The following is a 14,407-nucleotide window of genomic DNA, read 5'->3' on the forward strand; positions in this document are numbered from 1 at the left end:
TCTGCTAATGCTTTAGGCTAGGTTACCCTTGTATTACGTTTTTGCTTCTGTTGTGGTCTGTAATGGAAAATAAACAAAAATGCTTCGAAAAACCAACCCCCGGCAGATGTTGCTTTATTGTGCATACTTTATTGAAGGGAACTACGGACGCCAACGGTTCAAGTTAGTTAAAAAACAACATACGCATAATCATTTCTCAATTCACCCTTAACATGTGTGGTCAGTACTAAAACCTTATATGTTTTGTCTTTTCTATCTGCCTAACCTTTCGCTATCCACCGTTCACCGTCGCCCGGTGGTCACGCATCTGTACCCACCGACGGCGGTGTGGTTTTCGAAAGCATCGGGTGAGTGTGGCCATTTCTGATGGAACGTTGTTTTTTCATTTCCAAACTCGCATCATTCACACTCAATTTCAGCTTTTGTGCCGACCCGTTGACCGTTGGCAGGTTGCCGGCGTCACTGTTTCGCTTTATCTTTGCACTGGTGGTCAGAGCGTTCGGGGTTGCGGAACGTTTATTCGGCTTCCGAGCGGGTGTTGTCGCTGGCCCGAGCGAGAAAATTTGCGTTTGATGGTGCCTGATTTTGAAACTGCGAGGAAACGTTACGCCATCCGTTTTGAATCGCAAATAGTGCAACAACCGTTCGTCGGTTTTGAACTGTTCTTCCGGCTCCGGGAAGTAGTGCAGGTCGGGCTCGGAAACGTCCTCTGTTTTCGGTACCGGCGATGAAATCGTTGGTCCTGGCGATTCCCGTTTATCGTTGCACACGAACTCGAGTTCGATGCCCTGATCCTCCATCTGTCCGCCGTACTCTTTCTTCTCGTCGATGTACCTCTTCGCTAGCGCTAGTGTCTCTTCTAGCCGCTTCTGTCCCTCGCGCTCGATCTTCTTGCGTACCTTGGTGAGGCGCCGCGCCTCGGAAAAGTTGGACGCAAACCTTGGCTTCTTGAGCTGGCTTTTTATCAGACGCCACTCTCTTTGGATCGAACCCAATGTTGCGTCGTTTGTGAAAGCGTCCCCATTCAGCAGTTGCTCTAGCTTCGACTTGTCCGCGCTCGTTAGCATTTGATCAATGACAACCGGCTGGACGGGTCTCACGATCGCTATGGGTTTTGGCGAAAGTTTCAACGATTCGGGACTCTTCTCGGAATCATCACCGGACTGTATGCCGGAAGAAGATGAATCTAGGCGACCACACTCCCTCGTGGGAGTTAGCGTGCCGCGCATAGCATCCAAATCTGGCGATTGTTGCGGTACAGATTTTGAGGTATCGGTGTGAGGCGGATTTTCTTGTCCAGGACCAGTGATTTCAGCGTTCGCGTCGGTGCCACTACTAGTGGAGCCAATTTGATTCTCACCTTGCGCTACTTGCGGTTCCTGTGGCTTGGATTTCTCGTCATTACCATCCGAGTCCGTATCGCTCGATCGACGACTCGGCTGCCGCTTCAAGTGCTCCTGATAGTGATCGTCGTCGGTTTCTGATTTGGTCTTACGATCGGATTCTCCCACATCTTCCGCAATGGTGTGCTCGTTTTGCTTTTCTTCCACTATTTGTTGCTCACCCTTTGCTACTTCCTCGTTTGTCTGTTCTTTGGAACTTTCACGCTTTTGCTTCACATCCCGTTCGTTGAATGAACTGCAGCTGCTGGCATCCGAAAGGTTACTAACCTTCGCTGCACTTTTCTCACCCGAGCAGCGTGCGTCGACGGATCGTGATCCTTTCGTATCCTCGTCACTGAGCGTATCTTCACAAATCTTCAACGAGTGCTCCGATAACGACGTGGTATCATCCTGGGTGGTAAAGTTCGGCTGCTGCACTTCTTTGGTTTCTTCCGGTGTTGGTTGAGAGCTTTCTTCTGAAAAACAACAATAAATTTGAATCTCTGAAAAAGACGAATCCCGACAACAAGAAGGCACCTACCATCTGGTTCCTGGTCGCGATTAGTGTTTGGCGAATTTTCATCCTCGCCAACGCTCGCTGTTGGTCGTTCCGTGCCGACAAACTCATAACCATCTTTATCGAAATCGAAGCGAGGTTTTGGTTCACCAGTTTCATCATCGTTTTGACCGTCGCATGAATCCGTTTTCTTGCCGGGGGAACTGGAAAACAGCGTTGGCATTTGTGCCTCTTCGGTGATGTCTAATCGCTCGTTCTCTTCCGACCGCTCCAACTCTTCGGAAACCGACGGATCAGTGGTCGGCGGTAGTTGACTGTTGCTCGACACCTGGGAAAGCTGTGAATCATTGATCGGTGCAATGTCCTGGCTGAACTCGGAGTCTTTGGTTGCCGGATTATCCCGTTCCTCTGTTGAAGACACGTTTGCAGTCTCCGTAGGTTTTGTCGCCGCCATAGCGTCACCTTTTTCGTCACTCTCCACCGACTCTTGCGACGTCAAACCGCTGATGGCGGATGAAACGGAATCGTTCGTTTCCTCTTCCTTCACTTTGGCCGGTGATCGTACTTCGAGCGGCTCGAAAGCTGGCGATTCGAAATCGTCCTGTTCTTTCGATTCATCCAACTCGTCATCGTCATCAATGTCCATATCTTCGACCATTTCCTCCACGGGCACTGGTGCAGGCGGCGGTGGCGTCAGGCTGCCCTCCGATTTTTTATCTGAATCAGGACTGACCGCTTCTAAATCTTCGAGAAGTGACTCGGATCTTCCACCGAGCTCGTTACCGTTGACGGAAGACTTTGGTTTCTCAATTCCCAGATAGTTGTACACAATTTCTTCCACCTTCGGGTGAAACACGCTGGAAATTTTGGGATTGACCACTTGGTCCACTATCCGCTCGACACCGGTGTCTAGAAAGCCCGAGCTAAAAGTACGACAAAGAACACGGTGCTGAACAGGAAATCCACCATCCGAACCTCTTCCACTTACTCGATTATGTTCTTTCGCAGCTGTTCACGAAGCTGGTTCTTGTGGCGTATGTTATCGGACCACTCTTGTTGCACCAAAAACTTATTCACAGTTCCTTCCACGCGCTGCCGCAGGTTCTGATAGGCAGGTTTGGTGTCTACGTCGGCCAAACACTCCTTCCGAAACTGATCGAAAAGCCCTTGCGACTTCAGCTCCTGGACCATCGCGTCGATAAAATGTGGATCCTCAACCATCATTGTGCCCACTCTTCACACACAACACCAGCGTGACCAGCGTTCTAGAGCATTAGCAAGATGGAATAAAAGAGCCGTACCATACAAAAAGTTGAAAATTAGTGCTGGAGTACACAGCAATTCGATGCGTAAAAAAGTTCAATGTCAACTCCCTAACCAAACTTCTTTTATTGCATACGTATCAAAACGCGCTCTGGCCAGCGTCTGGGTTGCAGGAGTTTACAAACAATTATTCGTAACTTTTGTTCACTTAATCGAATGTGCTGGCTTGTAAAAAGCTTTGTACTCACGGCAAACGCAACTAATTATTTTGGTTAATTCTACGATTAAAATACACACGCACCGTCCGCGGCAACAATAACACGCCGATTGCATTTCCGCGTTGACAACCGATGCGCAAGGTAAGTAAAAGCAATGCTACGTCAGCTAGAAACAAATTCAAGCAGCTGATAGACGTATCTTTTTACTATCCACCTTGAACCATGTTTGTAATTAACGCGTTGTCATAACAATACCGCAATCCGCGGCAGTTTTGAAGAACGTGATCAACGCTTTGTGAACATTTTATTTAACCTGTATCTTTTTGGGAGATGGATCATTCACAATCGAATGGCAACGGTGACGATGCGTTGGAGGAGTTGGTGTCGGAATACTACGACCCGGTAGCCATTCTTCTTTCCAGTATTCACTACGACACGAAGAATCTCACAGATGAGCTAAAGTAAGACACTAGATATTGGCACGAGACGTTATAAATGAGTTGTACTTTTCTTTAGAAAATGCTCGGTCACTTACGACCAGCTAAGCGGTCTCGAGGCGGAAGACTTACGACTAATGGGAATGACAAACGAGAATGCAATCAAGGAGATTCTATCCGACTTATGCGAGCTCTTGAATCAAAGGCGAATGTACGGCAGGTAAAGGCGTTCTATGGACTGATTTTGGCTTTCATCGTAGCATCGGTTTGTATTCAGCTCTGCATTACATTTTCAGTGTTCTTCAGCACGAGTTTGACCCTTACCAGTACGCCACAACTATTTGCCAAAACACCTCCGACCACCTGGAGAGCATGCGGATGTTGGTTAGGCTGATGCAGCTAAACTTTAGTGTTACATTTCCAAATAACGTTTTGCTAGACGACCGTTACTATGCGACCGAGATGTCCCTATCGCTGTGTGATAGAATCTGTGAAAGGTTGGACGGCATGTGCACAGTTTTAGGCGGTGCTGATGCAAGTAGCAAACGCAAAGCATGGATGCCAAAATTTACCGTTCCGCTGGTGCTCCTCTCCGGTGTCTTCGTGCTAACAGCATGGTTGAAACGAAAGTAAAAGTAAACTAAAAGTGAAAGTAAAAGTAGAAGTTAGTACTTACGATGCAGCAGCAGTACGTTAAAAGAGAACTCTAGCAGAGCACAATAAATTCTCGAATTCCGTGCTAAGGAAATTTATTATTGCTTTAGTTTCACCCTTCTCGCCTGCCGGCGGTTAAATAAAAGTGCCTTCGTCACTAGCCAAATATTGGCTTATCGATAAACTGCACGTAGGGATGCTGAATGCGCTTTTGGTACTCAATCATAACAAGCTTGTTAACACCTTTCATTAAAATATGTCTCGGAACATACAGTGTGATTTGTGGTCCAGCCAAGGGCCAGTAGCGACCGAGGTTGAACCCATTCACAAACACCAACCCTTTGCCCCATTCGTTCGGATACAAATACGTATCGTGGATGGTATCGTTGCTTATAAGGAAGGTTCCGTAGTAAATCTGCGCCCCGGCTTCAGGTAAATCGTCCTGCGGTTGATGTTTCAAGAAGTTTTCGATATAATGATAGCTATCGAGCGGATAGCTAGTAATCGTCCAATTGTTTAGCGGCGTGTTGTCGATCATCACGGATCCCAACATGCCTTTGAAATCGTTGGGAATGTTATAGTTGATTCGTCCTTGATTTTCCACCAGAAGCTGCAGCTTAGTTCCGAGCCCCACACTGAGAGGGATAGTATGAGCATTGGTCTCTCTCGAGAGAATACCACAGAAAACCTGCAGTTAGATCGATATATAGTTCAACAACATGGTAATTTCGGAAGAAACAAAAAACTGCTTACGTTATCAACGTGCACATATGCTCGATCGTGAATTTGTTCCACTTTCAACGTGTAAGGATCCCGGTTCCAGTCTGCAGGTAGTGTCGTTTCGTAGAGCAGAAATCCAGAACGTTGGTTGAGCGCTTCAAATGTAACAGGTACCAACGAGGCGGCTATCTGGTTCGAAAGCTTCCTCCGTCCATGCTTCGACAGCAACGAACCCCGTCGCTCCAGCCACACCGTGTCGAGGGACATTTTGGGAAGTTTTTCAGGTGGCTGTACACCCGGATCTCCAAAGTACTGGAAAAAAATAGAAACAGCAGACCATTAGTACGGAAATCTAGCAATATGTAAAGCATGCTGGTTGCCTTACCTCAATGAGTACTTTTCGTATTTCGAAATACTTGTCCGTCGGATCACCGGCCTCGTCCAGTGGGGCATCGTAGTCGTACGAGGTAATGTCCGCGCTATACTTACCCGGACCAACATCGTTTGCCCCGGCGGTAAAACCGAAGTTAGTACCACCGAAAAACATGTAGAAATTTACATTCGCCTTTTGGTTTAACATCAAGCGCAAAGTGTGGATCACGGGTCCACTGTCCACGCGTGACATCGGCTCCATCCAGTGAGTTAGCCAGCCGGGATAGTACTCCGCGTTAACCAGTGGCCCTTTCGGCATAAACTTGCGGAGCTGCTTCCAGAAAACATTTGGATCGTCCGCTGCATACGGGGAAACGGACGTATGGTTTTGAAGGACGTAGCTAAACGGTGCACGGGGACGAAAACTTACTTGCACCAAAATCCAACGTTGGTAAAATTCCAGGAATCGACCCACAGCTCAACAGCTCCGGCCCGTCATTGGTGAAGAGCACAGCTTTGTCTTGCACAAAATGCACTGAGGGAAGTAAATTCGTTTAACATAAGCTGGGCTAAGCGGAGTGCCGTGTGACTATGTGTTACCGGTTATATTTTTCAAAAACTCCATATACTTCTTATCGCACGCACTAAACGATCCGTATTCGTTTTCGATCGACACCATAATCACTGGTCCCCCGTTACCGTACAGATGTGGCGTGATGCGAGGCATCAGCTGGCTGTACCAATTTAGAACTTCCCTAAGATAGTCTGTGATAAAATTAGGAAATGTTAATTTCATTACATTATTTTATCATGCACGCTGACCTGACCTGCGTCGTAAGTCCGCAGCTTGATGTTGGGGTGTTTAGTAAGCAACCAGTGTGGGAAGCCACCCATGTCGCGTTCGGCGCAAATGTATGGACCCGGGCGCAAGATAACGAACAGATTCTCCGATCTTGCAATGGTAATAAATTCCTCCAGGTTAGCAATCCCGTCCCAGCGGTACTGTCCCGGCAATGGTTCGTGAAGTGACCATTCGATGTACCTACACAGGAATGGGTGTCACATTTTGCTAGCTATTGACGTATTACTGTATTTATGGTCAGGCATCCTTATAAAAAATAATGTTCACTACAGGTGCTTATGGAAACCTGATCCTGCTGTCCATTTTTTCCTCTAGTTCATCTCCTTGTGTACTTACGTCATGACTGTGTTTAAGCCGGCCGCCCTCATGGAGCGGAGAATGTGTCTCCAGGATTCAGGCAAGGCACGAAAGTAGTGGAACGAACCAGAGATGAACTGGAACGGTTGGCCGTCTTTGGTGAAGGTGTCATTTTCAAAATCGATATCAAATTTGCGCTAAACATTAAAGAAACGGTTTATAAATGCCCTTTCATTGGGCCCGCGCAGACAACCATCACTTACGACAAATTGATGCCCTTCAATGGGCCGTATCCAGTAGACACTCAGCGCCAGCGTCAGCAACACTGCGTACATTTTCATTTTCAGTGACCGATAATCCGAGTTGCGATGAACGGAACTTGTAAGGTCTTTGGAAGTAGGTACCGGTAACAATGGTTCACCGGGAACATCTGCGCGTTTGAAACTTTCTCACAGCACTGTTGTTGCCAGCGGGCCGGTCAGATCGCAACGACGAAAGGATGAGAACTTATAAGTGGTGCTGCTAAAAAACCGGTTGTCTATTTTCAGTCTTTTTACCAGTGTGCAACCTACGCGTACGAAATCGGATTCGACCGTTCATTCAACCTGACCCCTCCTTTGGGTGCAGTTGTGCAACTTGTTTTCAGCGAGAGCTTTTTTTCAAACTAATTTAGGCAGAACTTATGTAAATTCCGCGAACGGTGAATTAAAAATACAACTTGATCTTGGCCTTGAACTTTCCGCGATACACTTTCGAAGCGCACTCACACAACAGGAACAAACCGACGGAAATTGACGGAACAGTTTGGACTGAAGTTAAACTTTATCAGGCTTTTCTCCTTCTTTTTATTAAATTTCCTCGTTTGTTAGTTACGATGTCATGTGGCTTTCCATCGGTTATTAAAAACTTTACTGGACATTCAAATCAGAAACATCTACCGCGAGGGTGTCCGATCGAATGGCCGATGTTTTATAGTGGGTCGACTTGTCGTGCTGTTGCCTGGTAGTGCTCTACTATTAGCCGTCAATCAACAAGACCAACGACACTCGAGCAAACTGTGGGATGTGCTTTCGTACACTAAGCCTCACTCGAAAGTCCTAACCGCGGCTAACTAACCGAACTTATCACCCGCGAGTCTAATCGAAACTGGCGTGAATTGTCTTGCTGTGCCGTTGCTTCGCTGTTCGCGCCACGATTAAAAGTGCGCGGGACCAACACGATCGTCACCGATGGGACCTCAGTTTGCAGGCGTTCTACATTTAATTTTCATTCAATCGGCAGGCGGTTATACTAAGTATGGTACTTCGGGTCATGTTTTGCCGTCGCAACACGTCCATTGGGCCGTGTTTTCGAGTTCGCTTTGTTTGAAAGTGGCGCTCAGAGAGGCACGTGGTTAAGGCGGAAGGTAGAACCGATTGAGGCACCTTTGTATTCTTTCCGGATTTTCCTTTTCGGTCTGTGTAGCTTAAAAGTATTGGTATAGAAAACTTAAGAGCACCTTTGAAATTCTTACGTTTCAGTGGTTCTGCTCGTGATAAGTACTTGCACTATGATCGACCACGAATGATGATTTATTTCTATTGAAACCGGGTCAAACCTGATAAGATAGGATATGCCGCAGTTTAGTTTCATATCTTTTCTATGCCACGGTGTGAGGTTATAGTGATGCTTGATGGATTACAAATTTTTATTTGAAAAAAATTTCTTATTAAAAACATTAAACATTTACGAACATAATTAAACAGATGGCTGGAGTCAATTGAATATAGGAGTGGAAGTAAAGTTTACTGTCGGAATGGTTGCGGATTGCTTTTGATACTCTAGGAGCGCTAGAACGTTGCCCTTTGCTTTTAAAATGTTCTTTGAAACGTACAGTGTTACCTGCGGTCCTACAACGGGCCAATACCTTCCGACGTTGACGCCATTGATGAAAATTAGTCCTTTACCCCATCCGGTTGGGTTGAGATAGGTGTCGTCGATCTCAGAGGCTATATCAAACGTTGTATAGTACAAAGTCATGGGCTGGACACCCTGCTCGCCACTATTGCTGAACATGTCATTTCTATTCAACTGCTTCGATTCCTTCTTCTGCTGGTCAAAAATCATTTGCTTTACGGTCCGAGAATCTTCCAGTGGAATTCCATACATGGTCCAGTTGAAAATTTGCTTCGTATTGATGTAAACCTCACCGACAATTCCTTTGAAATCGTTTGGTATGGCAAAATTAATGCGTCCCTGGTTTTCCACCATCACCCGAAGCGTTCGTCCCATGTCTAAGCTTATTGGCAGAGAGTTGACTAAGTTTTCCCTGGATAGTACGCCAATGAATTTGTCGTCGACGAATACGTATCCACGATCGTGCACTCCTTCCACGGTCAGTTTGTACGGATCGGTTTTGATGTCTTCCGGTATGAGTGCTTCGTACAGTACAAGGCCCGACACTTGGTCCAATTCCTCGAACGACATTGGTACCTTGTTGGTTACAGTTACCGTGGCGAGACGCCCCAGAGCTTCCGGTTCCAATATACTACCCACAGGGCACATGGCTAACGGTGGAAGCTCCATCTTAGGTCCTAAAGAGCACATATTTTTGCTGAGTGTGTTGGAAAAATACAGAATTCTCCGTCTGGACTATATTTACCCCTTGATGGAACAGTAACGTTGGGTGTTGGAAAGTACTTGAGAATGGTGTCACGAATGGCAAAATATTTGTCAGTGGGATCACCGCTTTCGGACAACGGGGCATCGTAATCGTAAGACGTTACAACCGCGACATAGCCACCAGATCCTTGACTGTCTGCCCCAGCCGTGAAGCCATAATTAGTCCCACCGAAAAACATATAAATGTTAACATTGACTTTGTTTCGCAGCATAAAGTCCAAGCTGTCGACGACTGTTTTAATGTCTGCACGGGCCATGTGTGTCTCTTGCCAATGGGTCAACCAGCCCGGATAGTATTCCGCGTTTACCAGTGGCCCTTTTGGTTGCGTTTTCCTCAGCTGTGCCCAATAGCCATTGATTTCTTCCTCTAAGCGCAAACAGTAAATGAAAATTGGAAGACAATTTAACGATCATCCTGCTTACCGGTTCCAGCCCCAAAGTCTAGTGAGCTGAGCACATGTTCTATGGCACCACACTGCTCCAGCCCCGGTCCGTTGTTGGTGAAGAGCACTGCGTTTCCATTAACGTAACGATCTGGAGACGTTTGAATAGTTAATAGATAGCTTAATTGAGCACTGGTTGACATTTCCCTTCCTGATCGTACCCGTTTCGTCGCGCAACCAGTTTAAGTACTTGTGATCGCAGGCAAAGAACGACCCATACTCGTTTTCCACCTGCACCATGATGATCGGACCACCCTGGCCGTACAGAAACCGTTGTAAGCGCGAGAAAAGTTGCGCATACCACGATCTTATCTCACGAAGGTAGCCTACGGGGAAGTTTCATTCTAGATAATAGGAAACTAAACGGCATTGCCTGCACTCACGGATATCGTTGGTCCGCAGTTGAATGTCGGGATACTTGTGCAGCAACCAGGCCGGCAAACCTCCCATATCACGTTCCGCACAGATGTACGGACCAGGGCGCAAAATGACGTACAGATCCTCCTCGGCGGCCAATTGTATGAAGTGTTCAATGTCGGCCATTCCATCCCAGTTGTACACCTCGTCCTTTGGGTTATGCAGCGACCATTCTACGTAACTGAAAATGGTTGTAATTTTTAGCTAAATATTAAGATAGCTTAATGGGCTTAACCATTCTAAAATTGACGTTTTCGGTGCAAGAAAACTTAACCCCCGGACCTTATCTGTCCAGGTATCGGGCCGTTATTGGTAAACAACACTGAGTTCGTTGACCTCCAATTTCTTCCCTCTCTCGATTGGTCTTTTGACACACTCACGTAGTGATTGCGTTGAGTCCCGCAGCACGCATCGATTGCAGAATGGACTGCCAGCTTTGCGGTAAGGCCCGGAAGTAGTGAAACGAACCGGCTACGTACTGAAACGGCTTGCCATCCTTCAGGAAGGTATCGTTATCGTAATCGATGCTGAAGGTACGCTGCAATGAAGTTTGTTCAACGCCCAACAATTAAATCAAAATCGCAAGAAAATGAACCCAGAACACTATACTAACCGTTTCCACCGTACTTGCCACCGTTAGTAGCAACAGCGGTAAAAGTTTGCTGAACCTGTTCCGACATTTTGGCCAGTGGTTTCGATCGTCAAACATCTCGTTCCGTCGTATGGCGATAAACTGAAGCGTTATCGATGATACATCGTTCGCTTTGGCCAGCGCAAAAACAATGATAAGCGTAGCCCGCTTTACAAACGACCGATGTGTGTGTTGAGAGAACTCTAAACAGCAACTGAACACACACACACTTTTTCACTAAGTAACCGGCGGTGCATCAGTTAACTTGCAATTATTCAATTTATGAGCCGTTGGCCGTTAGGTCAGATCTGTTGAGGATTAACATCTAGTAGCACGGTTTAGTGTTTTCGTGTGTAACAGTCACAAAGTTATGTGGCAAGCAATGCATCATAGTAGCCATTGTATTACTAACTTAGCTTAGCCAAAACGAAAGTACCATTGACCAATTTTGTATCTTAACTTAAAGCCTTTTAAAATCTGTTGTTTATTATTATTTTTTAAATCACTTTAAATGAGTTTCAATAAAGTCACTCCTTTGTTTGGATCGCTGGAAAAAATGAATATTACCTTCCCAGTGATAAAAATTCTAGCTTGTATGATAAATAAGTTCCTTAAGGCTGGTGTACGATGTGTCATTTAATTTATTTTTTCTGCCTAAATTAATTTTTGTTTACTACGGACGTACATTTTACATTTGTTCGATCACTCAGGCTTCGTCCAGGATAGCTTTTGATGAGAAATGAAGAATTCGATCTGTGGGTATTTTCTGTAGCTCTACCACAACAACTGTGTTGCCGGATTCCTTAAGCAACTCCTTCGGTAGGTAGAGTGTAACTTGGGGTCCAATAACTGGCCAGTAGCGTCCGAGGTTAAACCCATTGACAAAGATGAAGCCCTAGGAAGTGAACGTGTTGTTATGTTTGCGCGATCTTCTAATATTTGAACGAAATTTAAACTCCTCTTCATTATTATCTTACCTTGCCCCAACCGTTCATGTTGATGTATGTGTCGTGGATATCAGCAACAGGGACATCGAACACTGCCTGCAGCACAACTGGACCATGCGCTGCCATACCACGGCCATTTACACCGGCACCTCCCGAAGCTGTGTCCATGAATTGTTGTACTTTTTCGTAGTCGTCAAATGGGTAGCCCGTAATGGACCATTCGGCCAATGTTTTCTGGTATGGCTCATCGTACGTTTGGATGGTCACATTATCCATTATGCCCTACCAAAGATGAAGATAATTCGACATTGTTGCCCGTTTTGATCCAACTGACTGGTGAAATGAGCTCACTTTATAGTCGTCAAGAATGTCGAAGTTTATGCGTCCCTGGTTTTCGACCAGAATCGAGAGTTTCGTACCGAATCCAGCCGTCAGCGGCAGTGTTTCAATCCCATTTTCGCGTGCCAGTGTGCCAACGTAGAACTAAGTCGAAAAACAGTTCATGAAACAATAAATTCTGTAACATAGTAGCCCGTAATACCTGATCCAAATACACTTGCGCCCTATCATGAAGTCCTTTGACCGAGAGTAAGCTGGGATCACGTGTTAGCTTAGGGAGCGTCGTTTCGTACAGCATAAAGCCGGAATTTTGATTCATTTCTTCAAAGCTTAGCAATTTGCCCGAAGGATTGTTCGCTCGCGCCCCAAGAATCTCTCGCCCGCTGTCGGACAGGATTGTATCCACTAAGTTAAGCTGCAAGGACTGTAGCACCATTTTTGGTGCCACTTCCGGGACAGGCATAACAGCTAGCGGTAGATACTGAAAAACGCGACGGAACGTAAATTTATATAAAATTAATCTTGGAAATTGAAGAATTATGCGAGCGATGGTACCTCTCCAATAATGTCACGGAAAGCGATGAACTTCATCGTCGGATCGCCAGCCTCGTCCATAGGGGCGTCATAATCGTATGACGTGATGTCGGCCATGTATTTCCCCAGCCCCCAATCGTTAGCGCCGGCCCAGAAACCAAAGTTTGTACCACCAAAGTACATATAGAAATCTACGTTCCATCCGTCCGTTAGCATTTTGCGAAGCGTTGCCGCAAGTGGTTCAGCCGGGCGTCGTTGATTCGGTTCCTGCCAGTGCGTTAACCAGCCCGTGTAGAACTCCGTGTTCACCAGCGGTCCTTTCGGCTGATACGAGCGCACCTTGGCTGCGTGGGTATCGACCTCTTCGTCGGTCATCAACCCGAAGTCGGTCGTTATGAAAACACCATCGATGCGACCACAGCCAATCTCATCGTCATACGGTCGATCTACGGTGAACAACACCGCTTTGCCCTGCACGTATCGATCGGTTTCTTCCTTCAGAAAGTTTAGATAGGTCTTATCGCACTTCCCGAATGCACCGTACTCATTCTCGATTTGAACCATAATGATAGGACCTCCATTGCCGTACATGTACTTTTCCATCCGACTCATCAGCTCACCGTACCATTTTTTCACCTCCAGCAGGTAGTTGGCATCGCTGGTACGCACTTGAATTCCGGGATATTTGTGGAACAACCAGTACGGTAGACCACCCTATGAACCATAATCCATTGATGAGCGAGCCAAGAGCAATGGAAGCCACCGTTTTTCACTTACATTATCAATTTCTGCGCAAATGTAAGGTCCCGGACGCAGGATTACGTACAAGTCCTCTTCGATAGCTGCCTCGATGATGTCGGTCACATTCGCGATGCCTTCCCAGTCGTACACACCATCCCGCGGATTGTGCAAGGACCACTGGACGTAGAGATCAACGGCATTCAGTCCTCCCGCGCGCATAGTACGCAGTTTCGTGCGCCACGTTTGCGGCAACGCACGGAAGTAGTGAAACGATCCGGCCACATAGCGAAAATCTCTGCCATCCATTACGAACGTATCCCGGTCATAGTCGATCGTGAAGGATCGCTGAGCCTGTTGAACGATCACAGAAGCACGAAAATAGATCGAAAGCACGTTAACGAAGCGTGGAAGCGTGATAATGGAAGAATCGATTTCTGGCACTAATGTTACCTCGGTAAGGCCTGCGATGGCCGAACACATGACTAGCACACTCGGCAGTAGCAACATGTTTGTGCTCTACTCAAAAGCACAGCGAGCTTGGACTGGGGCACGCAATACGCTTGGCAATCGTTGAAAAACTGATCATCCGTTTTGGCAATACCAAGGCAATGGAATTGTTACCACATCGGCCACACGCATATCTGACGGGGCGTCTGCGGCATATTAAACCACACATGTTCGAAGGCGTCCATGGTAACCGATAGCAGGATTGTATCGAGAAGCTCCCAGACCCTATCAACTGCTCGATAAGATTATGGTAATGGATGACAGTTGGAGGAAAGAAATTGAATCTTACATTGTCTTCGTCGTCTTCGTTGTGCAGCCCGAACACAAGTCCAAACGTTAACCCAAGAATAACAACCAAAACAGCGATACAGATTGCCACCAGCTTCGTCTTATGAAACATTTTAGCAACTGAACCGATTTGTGACTTATCCGGAATTGGCGCCAGCACCGGATCCAAAATCCCAA

The 14,407-nt window shown here is 46.5% G+C and overlaps 5 protein-coding genes across 6 annotated transcripts; 1 reads left to right on the forward strand and 4 right to left on the reverse strand.

The window, feature by feature from the left end:
* Window positions 1-115: 115 nt before the first annotated feature.
* LOC128272056 (biorientation of chromosomes in cell division protein 1-like 1) lies at window positions 116-3,129 on the reverse strand. 2 transcript variants are annotated; one of them, XM_053009783.1, is made up of 3 exons: window positions 2,888-3,129; window positions 1,924-2,822; window positions 116-1,855 (listed from the first exon to the last, which is right to left on the reverse strand). In XM_053009783.1, the coding sequence occupies exons 1-3, from the start codon at window positions 3,121-3,123 to the stop codon at window positions 300-302; spliced, it is 2,691 nt and encodes an 896-aa protein (XP_052865743.1). In that variant the 5' UTR covers window positions 3,124-3,129; the 3' UTR covers window positions 116-299. The 2 variants fall into 2 exon arrangements, with proteins under 2 accessions (XP_052865743.1, XP_052865742.1); XM_053009782.1 differs by having other exon boundaries at window positions 116-1,858.
* A 571-nt stretch (window positions 3,130-3,700) lies between these two features.
* On the forward strand, window positions 3,701-4,572 carry LOC128271421 (uncharacterized). Its single transcript, XM_053008954.1, has 3 exons — window positions 3,701-3,841; window positions 3,897-4,037; window positions 4,114-4,572. The coding sequence occupies exons 1-3, from the start codon at window positions 3,711-3,713 to the stop codon at window positions 4,448-4,450; spliced, it is 609 nt and encodes a 202-aa protein (XP_052864914.1). The 5' UTR covers window positions 3,701-3,710; the 3' UTR covers window positions 4,451-4,572.
* LOC128271420 (beta-galactosidase-like) lies at window positions 4,558-7,128 on the reverse strand. Its single transcript, XM_053008953.1, has 8 exons — window positions 6,986-7,128; window positions 6,762-6,919; window positions 6,391-6,605; window positions 6,164-6,328; window positions 5,994-6,098; window positions 5,577-5,923; window positions 5,225-5,503; window positions 4,558-5,159 (listed from the first exon to the last, which is right to left on the reverse strand). Exons 1-8 carry the CDS (start codon window positions 7,061-7,063, stop codon window positions 4,629-4,631), a joined length of 1,878 nt encoding a protein of 625 aa, XP_052864913.1. The 5' UTR covers window positions 7,064-7,128; the 3' UTR covers window positions 4,558-4,628.
* Window positions 7,129-7,571: 443 nt separating this feature from the next.
* On the reverse strand, window positions 7,572-11,006 carry LOC128271806 (beta-galactosidase-like). Its single transcript, XM_053009459.1, has 7 exons — window positions 10,857-11,006; window positions 10,624-10,781; window positions 10,210-10,424; window positions 9,988-10,152; window positions 9,807-9,917; window positions 9,364-9,750; window positions 7,572-9,295 (listed from the first exon to the last, which is right to left on the reverse strand). Exons 1-7 carry the CDS (start codon window positions 10,950-10,952, stop codon window positions 8,478-8,480), a joined length of 1,950 nt encoding a protein of 649 aa, XP_052865419.1. The 5' UTR covers window positions 10,953-11,006; the 3' UTR covers window positions 7,572-8,477.
* A 574-nt stretch (window positions 11,007-11,580) lies between these two features.
* On the reverse strand, window positions 11,581-13,942 carry LOC128272976 (beta-galactosidase-like). The gene is made up of 7 exons (XM_053010870.1): window positions 13,886-13,942; window positions 13,472-13,786; window positions 12,716-13,408; window positions 12,363-12,641; window positions 12,173-12,304; window positions 11,852-12,103; window positions 11,581-11,769 (listed from the first exon to the last, which is right to left on the reverse strand). The coding sequence occupies exons 1-7, from the start codon at window positions 13,940-13,942 to the stop codon at window positions 11,581-11,583; spliced, it is 1,917 nt and encodes a 638-aa protein (XP_052866830.1).
* Between the last annotated feature and the right edge of the window lie 465 nt (window positions 13,943-14,407).

This window comes from Anopheles cruzii, chromosome 3 (genome assembly GCF_943734635.1).
Source record: "Anopheles cruzii chromosome 3, idAnoCruzAS_RS32_06, whole genome shotgun sequence".
NCBI lineage: Eukaryota > Metazoa > Arthropoda > Insecta > Diptera > Culicidae > Anopheles > Anopheles cruzii.

What these genes read in the sequence shown, in the direction of transcription:
- LOC128271421 (XM_053008954.1), top strand. Translation starts at nt 3,711, where the DNA reads ATGGATCATTCACAATCGAATGGCAACGGTGACGATGCGTTGGAGGAG. An exon ending in AATCTCACAGATGAGCTAAA is followed by an intron (nt 3,842 to 3,896) that starts GTAAGACACTAG and finishes ACTTTTCTTTAG; the next exon opens with AAAATGCTCGGTCACTTACG. An exon ending in CAAAGGCGAATGTACGGCAG is followed by an intron (nt 4,038 to 4,113) that starts GTAAAGGCGTTC and finishes TTACATTTTCAG; the next exon opens with TGTTCTTCAGCACGAGTTTG.
- LOC128271806 (XM_053009459.1), bottom strand. Translation starts at nt 10,952, where the DNA reads ATGTTTGACGATCGAAACCACTGGCCAAAATGTCGGAACAGGTTCAGC. An exon ending in TGGCAAGTACGGTGGAAACG is followed by an intron (nt 10,782 to 10,856) that starts GTTAGTATAGTG and finishes ACTTCATTGCAG; the next exon opens with CGTACCTTCAGCATCGATTA. An exon ending in GGACTCAACGCAATCACTAC is followed by an intron (nt 10,425 to 10,623) that starts GTGAGTGTGTCA and finishes AACCATTTTCAG; the next exon opens with TTACGTAGAATGGTCGCTGC.
- LOC128272056 (XM_053009782.1), bottom strand. Translation starts at nt 3,123, where the DNA reads ATGATGGTTGAGGATCCACATTTTATCGACGCGATGGTCCAGGAGCTG. An exon ending in CTGCGAAAGAACATAATCGA is followed by an intron (nt 2,823 to 2,887) that starts GTAAGTGGAAGA and finishes TCGTACTTTTAG; the next exon opens with CTCGGGCTTTCTAGACACCG. An exon ending in TCGCGACCAGGAACCAGATG is followed by an intron (nt 1,859 to 1,923) that starts GTAGGTGCCTTC and finishes GTTGTTTTTCAG; the next exon opens with AAGAAAGCTCTCAACCAACA.
- LOC128272976 (XM_053010870.1), bottom strand. Translation starts at nt 13,942, where the DNA reads ATGTTGCTACTGCCGAGTGTGCTAGTCATGTGTTCGGCCATCGCAGGC. An exon ending in CCATCGCAGGCCTTACCGAG is followed by an intron (nt 13,787 to 13,885) that starts GTAACATTAGTG and finishes ATCGTTCAACAG; the next exon opens with GCTCAGCGATCCTTCACGAT. An exon ending in ACATTCTTGACGACTATAAA is followed by an intron (nt 12,104 to 12,172) that starts GTGAGCTCATTT and finishes CATCTTTGGTAG; the next exon opens with GGCATAATGGATAATGTGAC.
- LOC128271420 (XM_053008953.1), bottom strand. Translation starts at nt 7,063, where the DNA reads ATGAAAATGTACGCAGTGTTGCTGACGCTGGCGCTGAGTGTCTACTGG. An exon ending in AACGTTGGATTTTGGTGCAA is followed by an intron (nt 5,924 to 5,993) that starts GTAAGTTTTCGT and finishes CCCCGTATGCAG; the next exon opens with CGGACGATCCAAATGTTTTC. An exon ending in TACGAAAAGTACTCATTGAG is followed by an intron (nt 5,504 to 5,576) that starts GTAAGGCAACCA and finishes ATTTTTTTCCAG; the next exon opens with TACTTTGGAGATCCGGGTGT.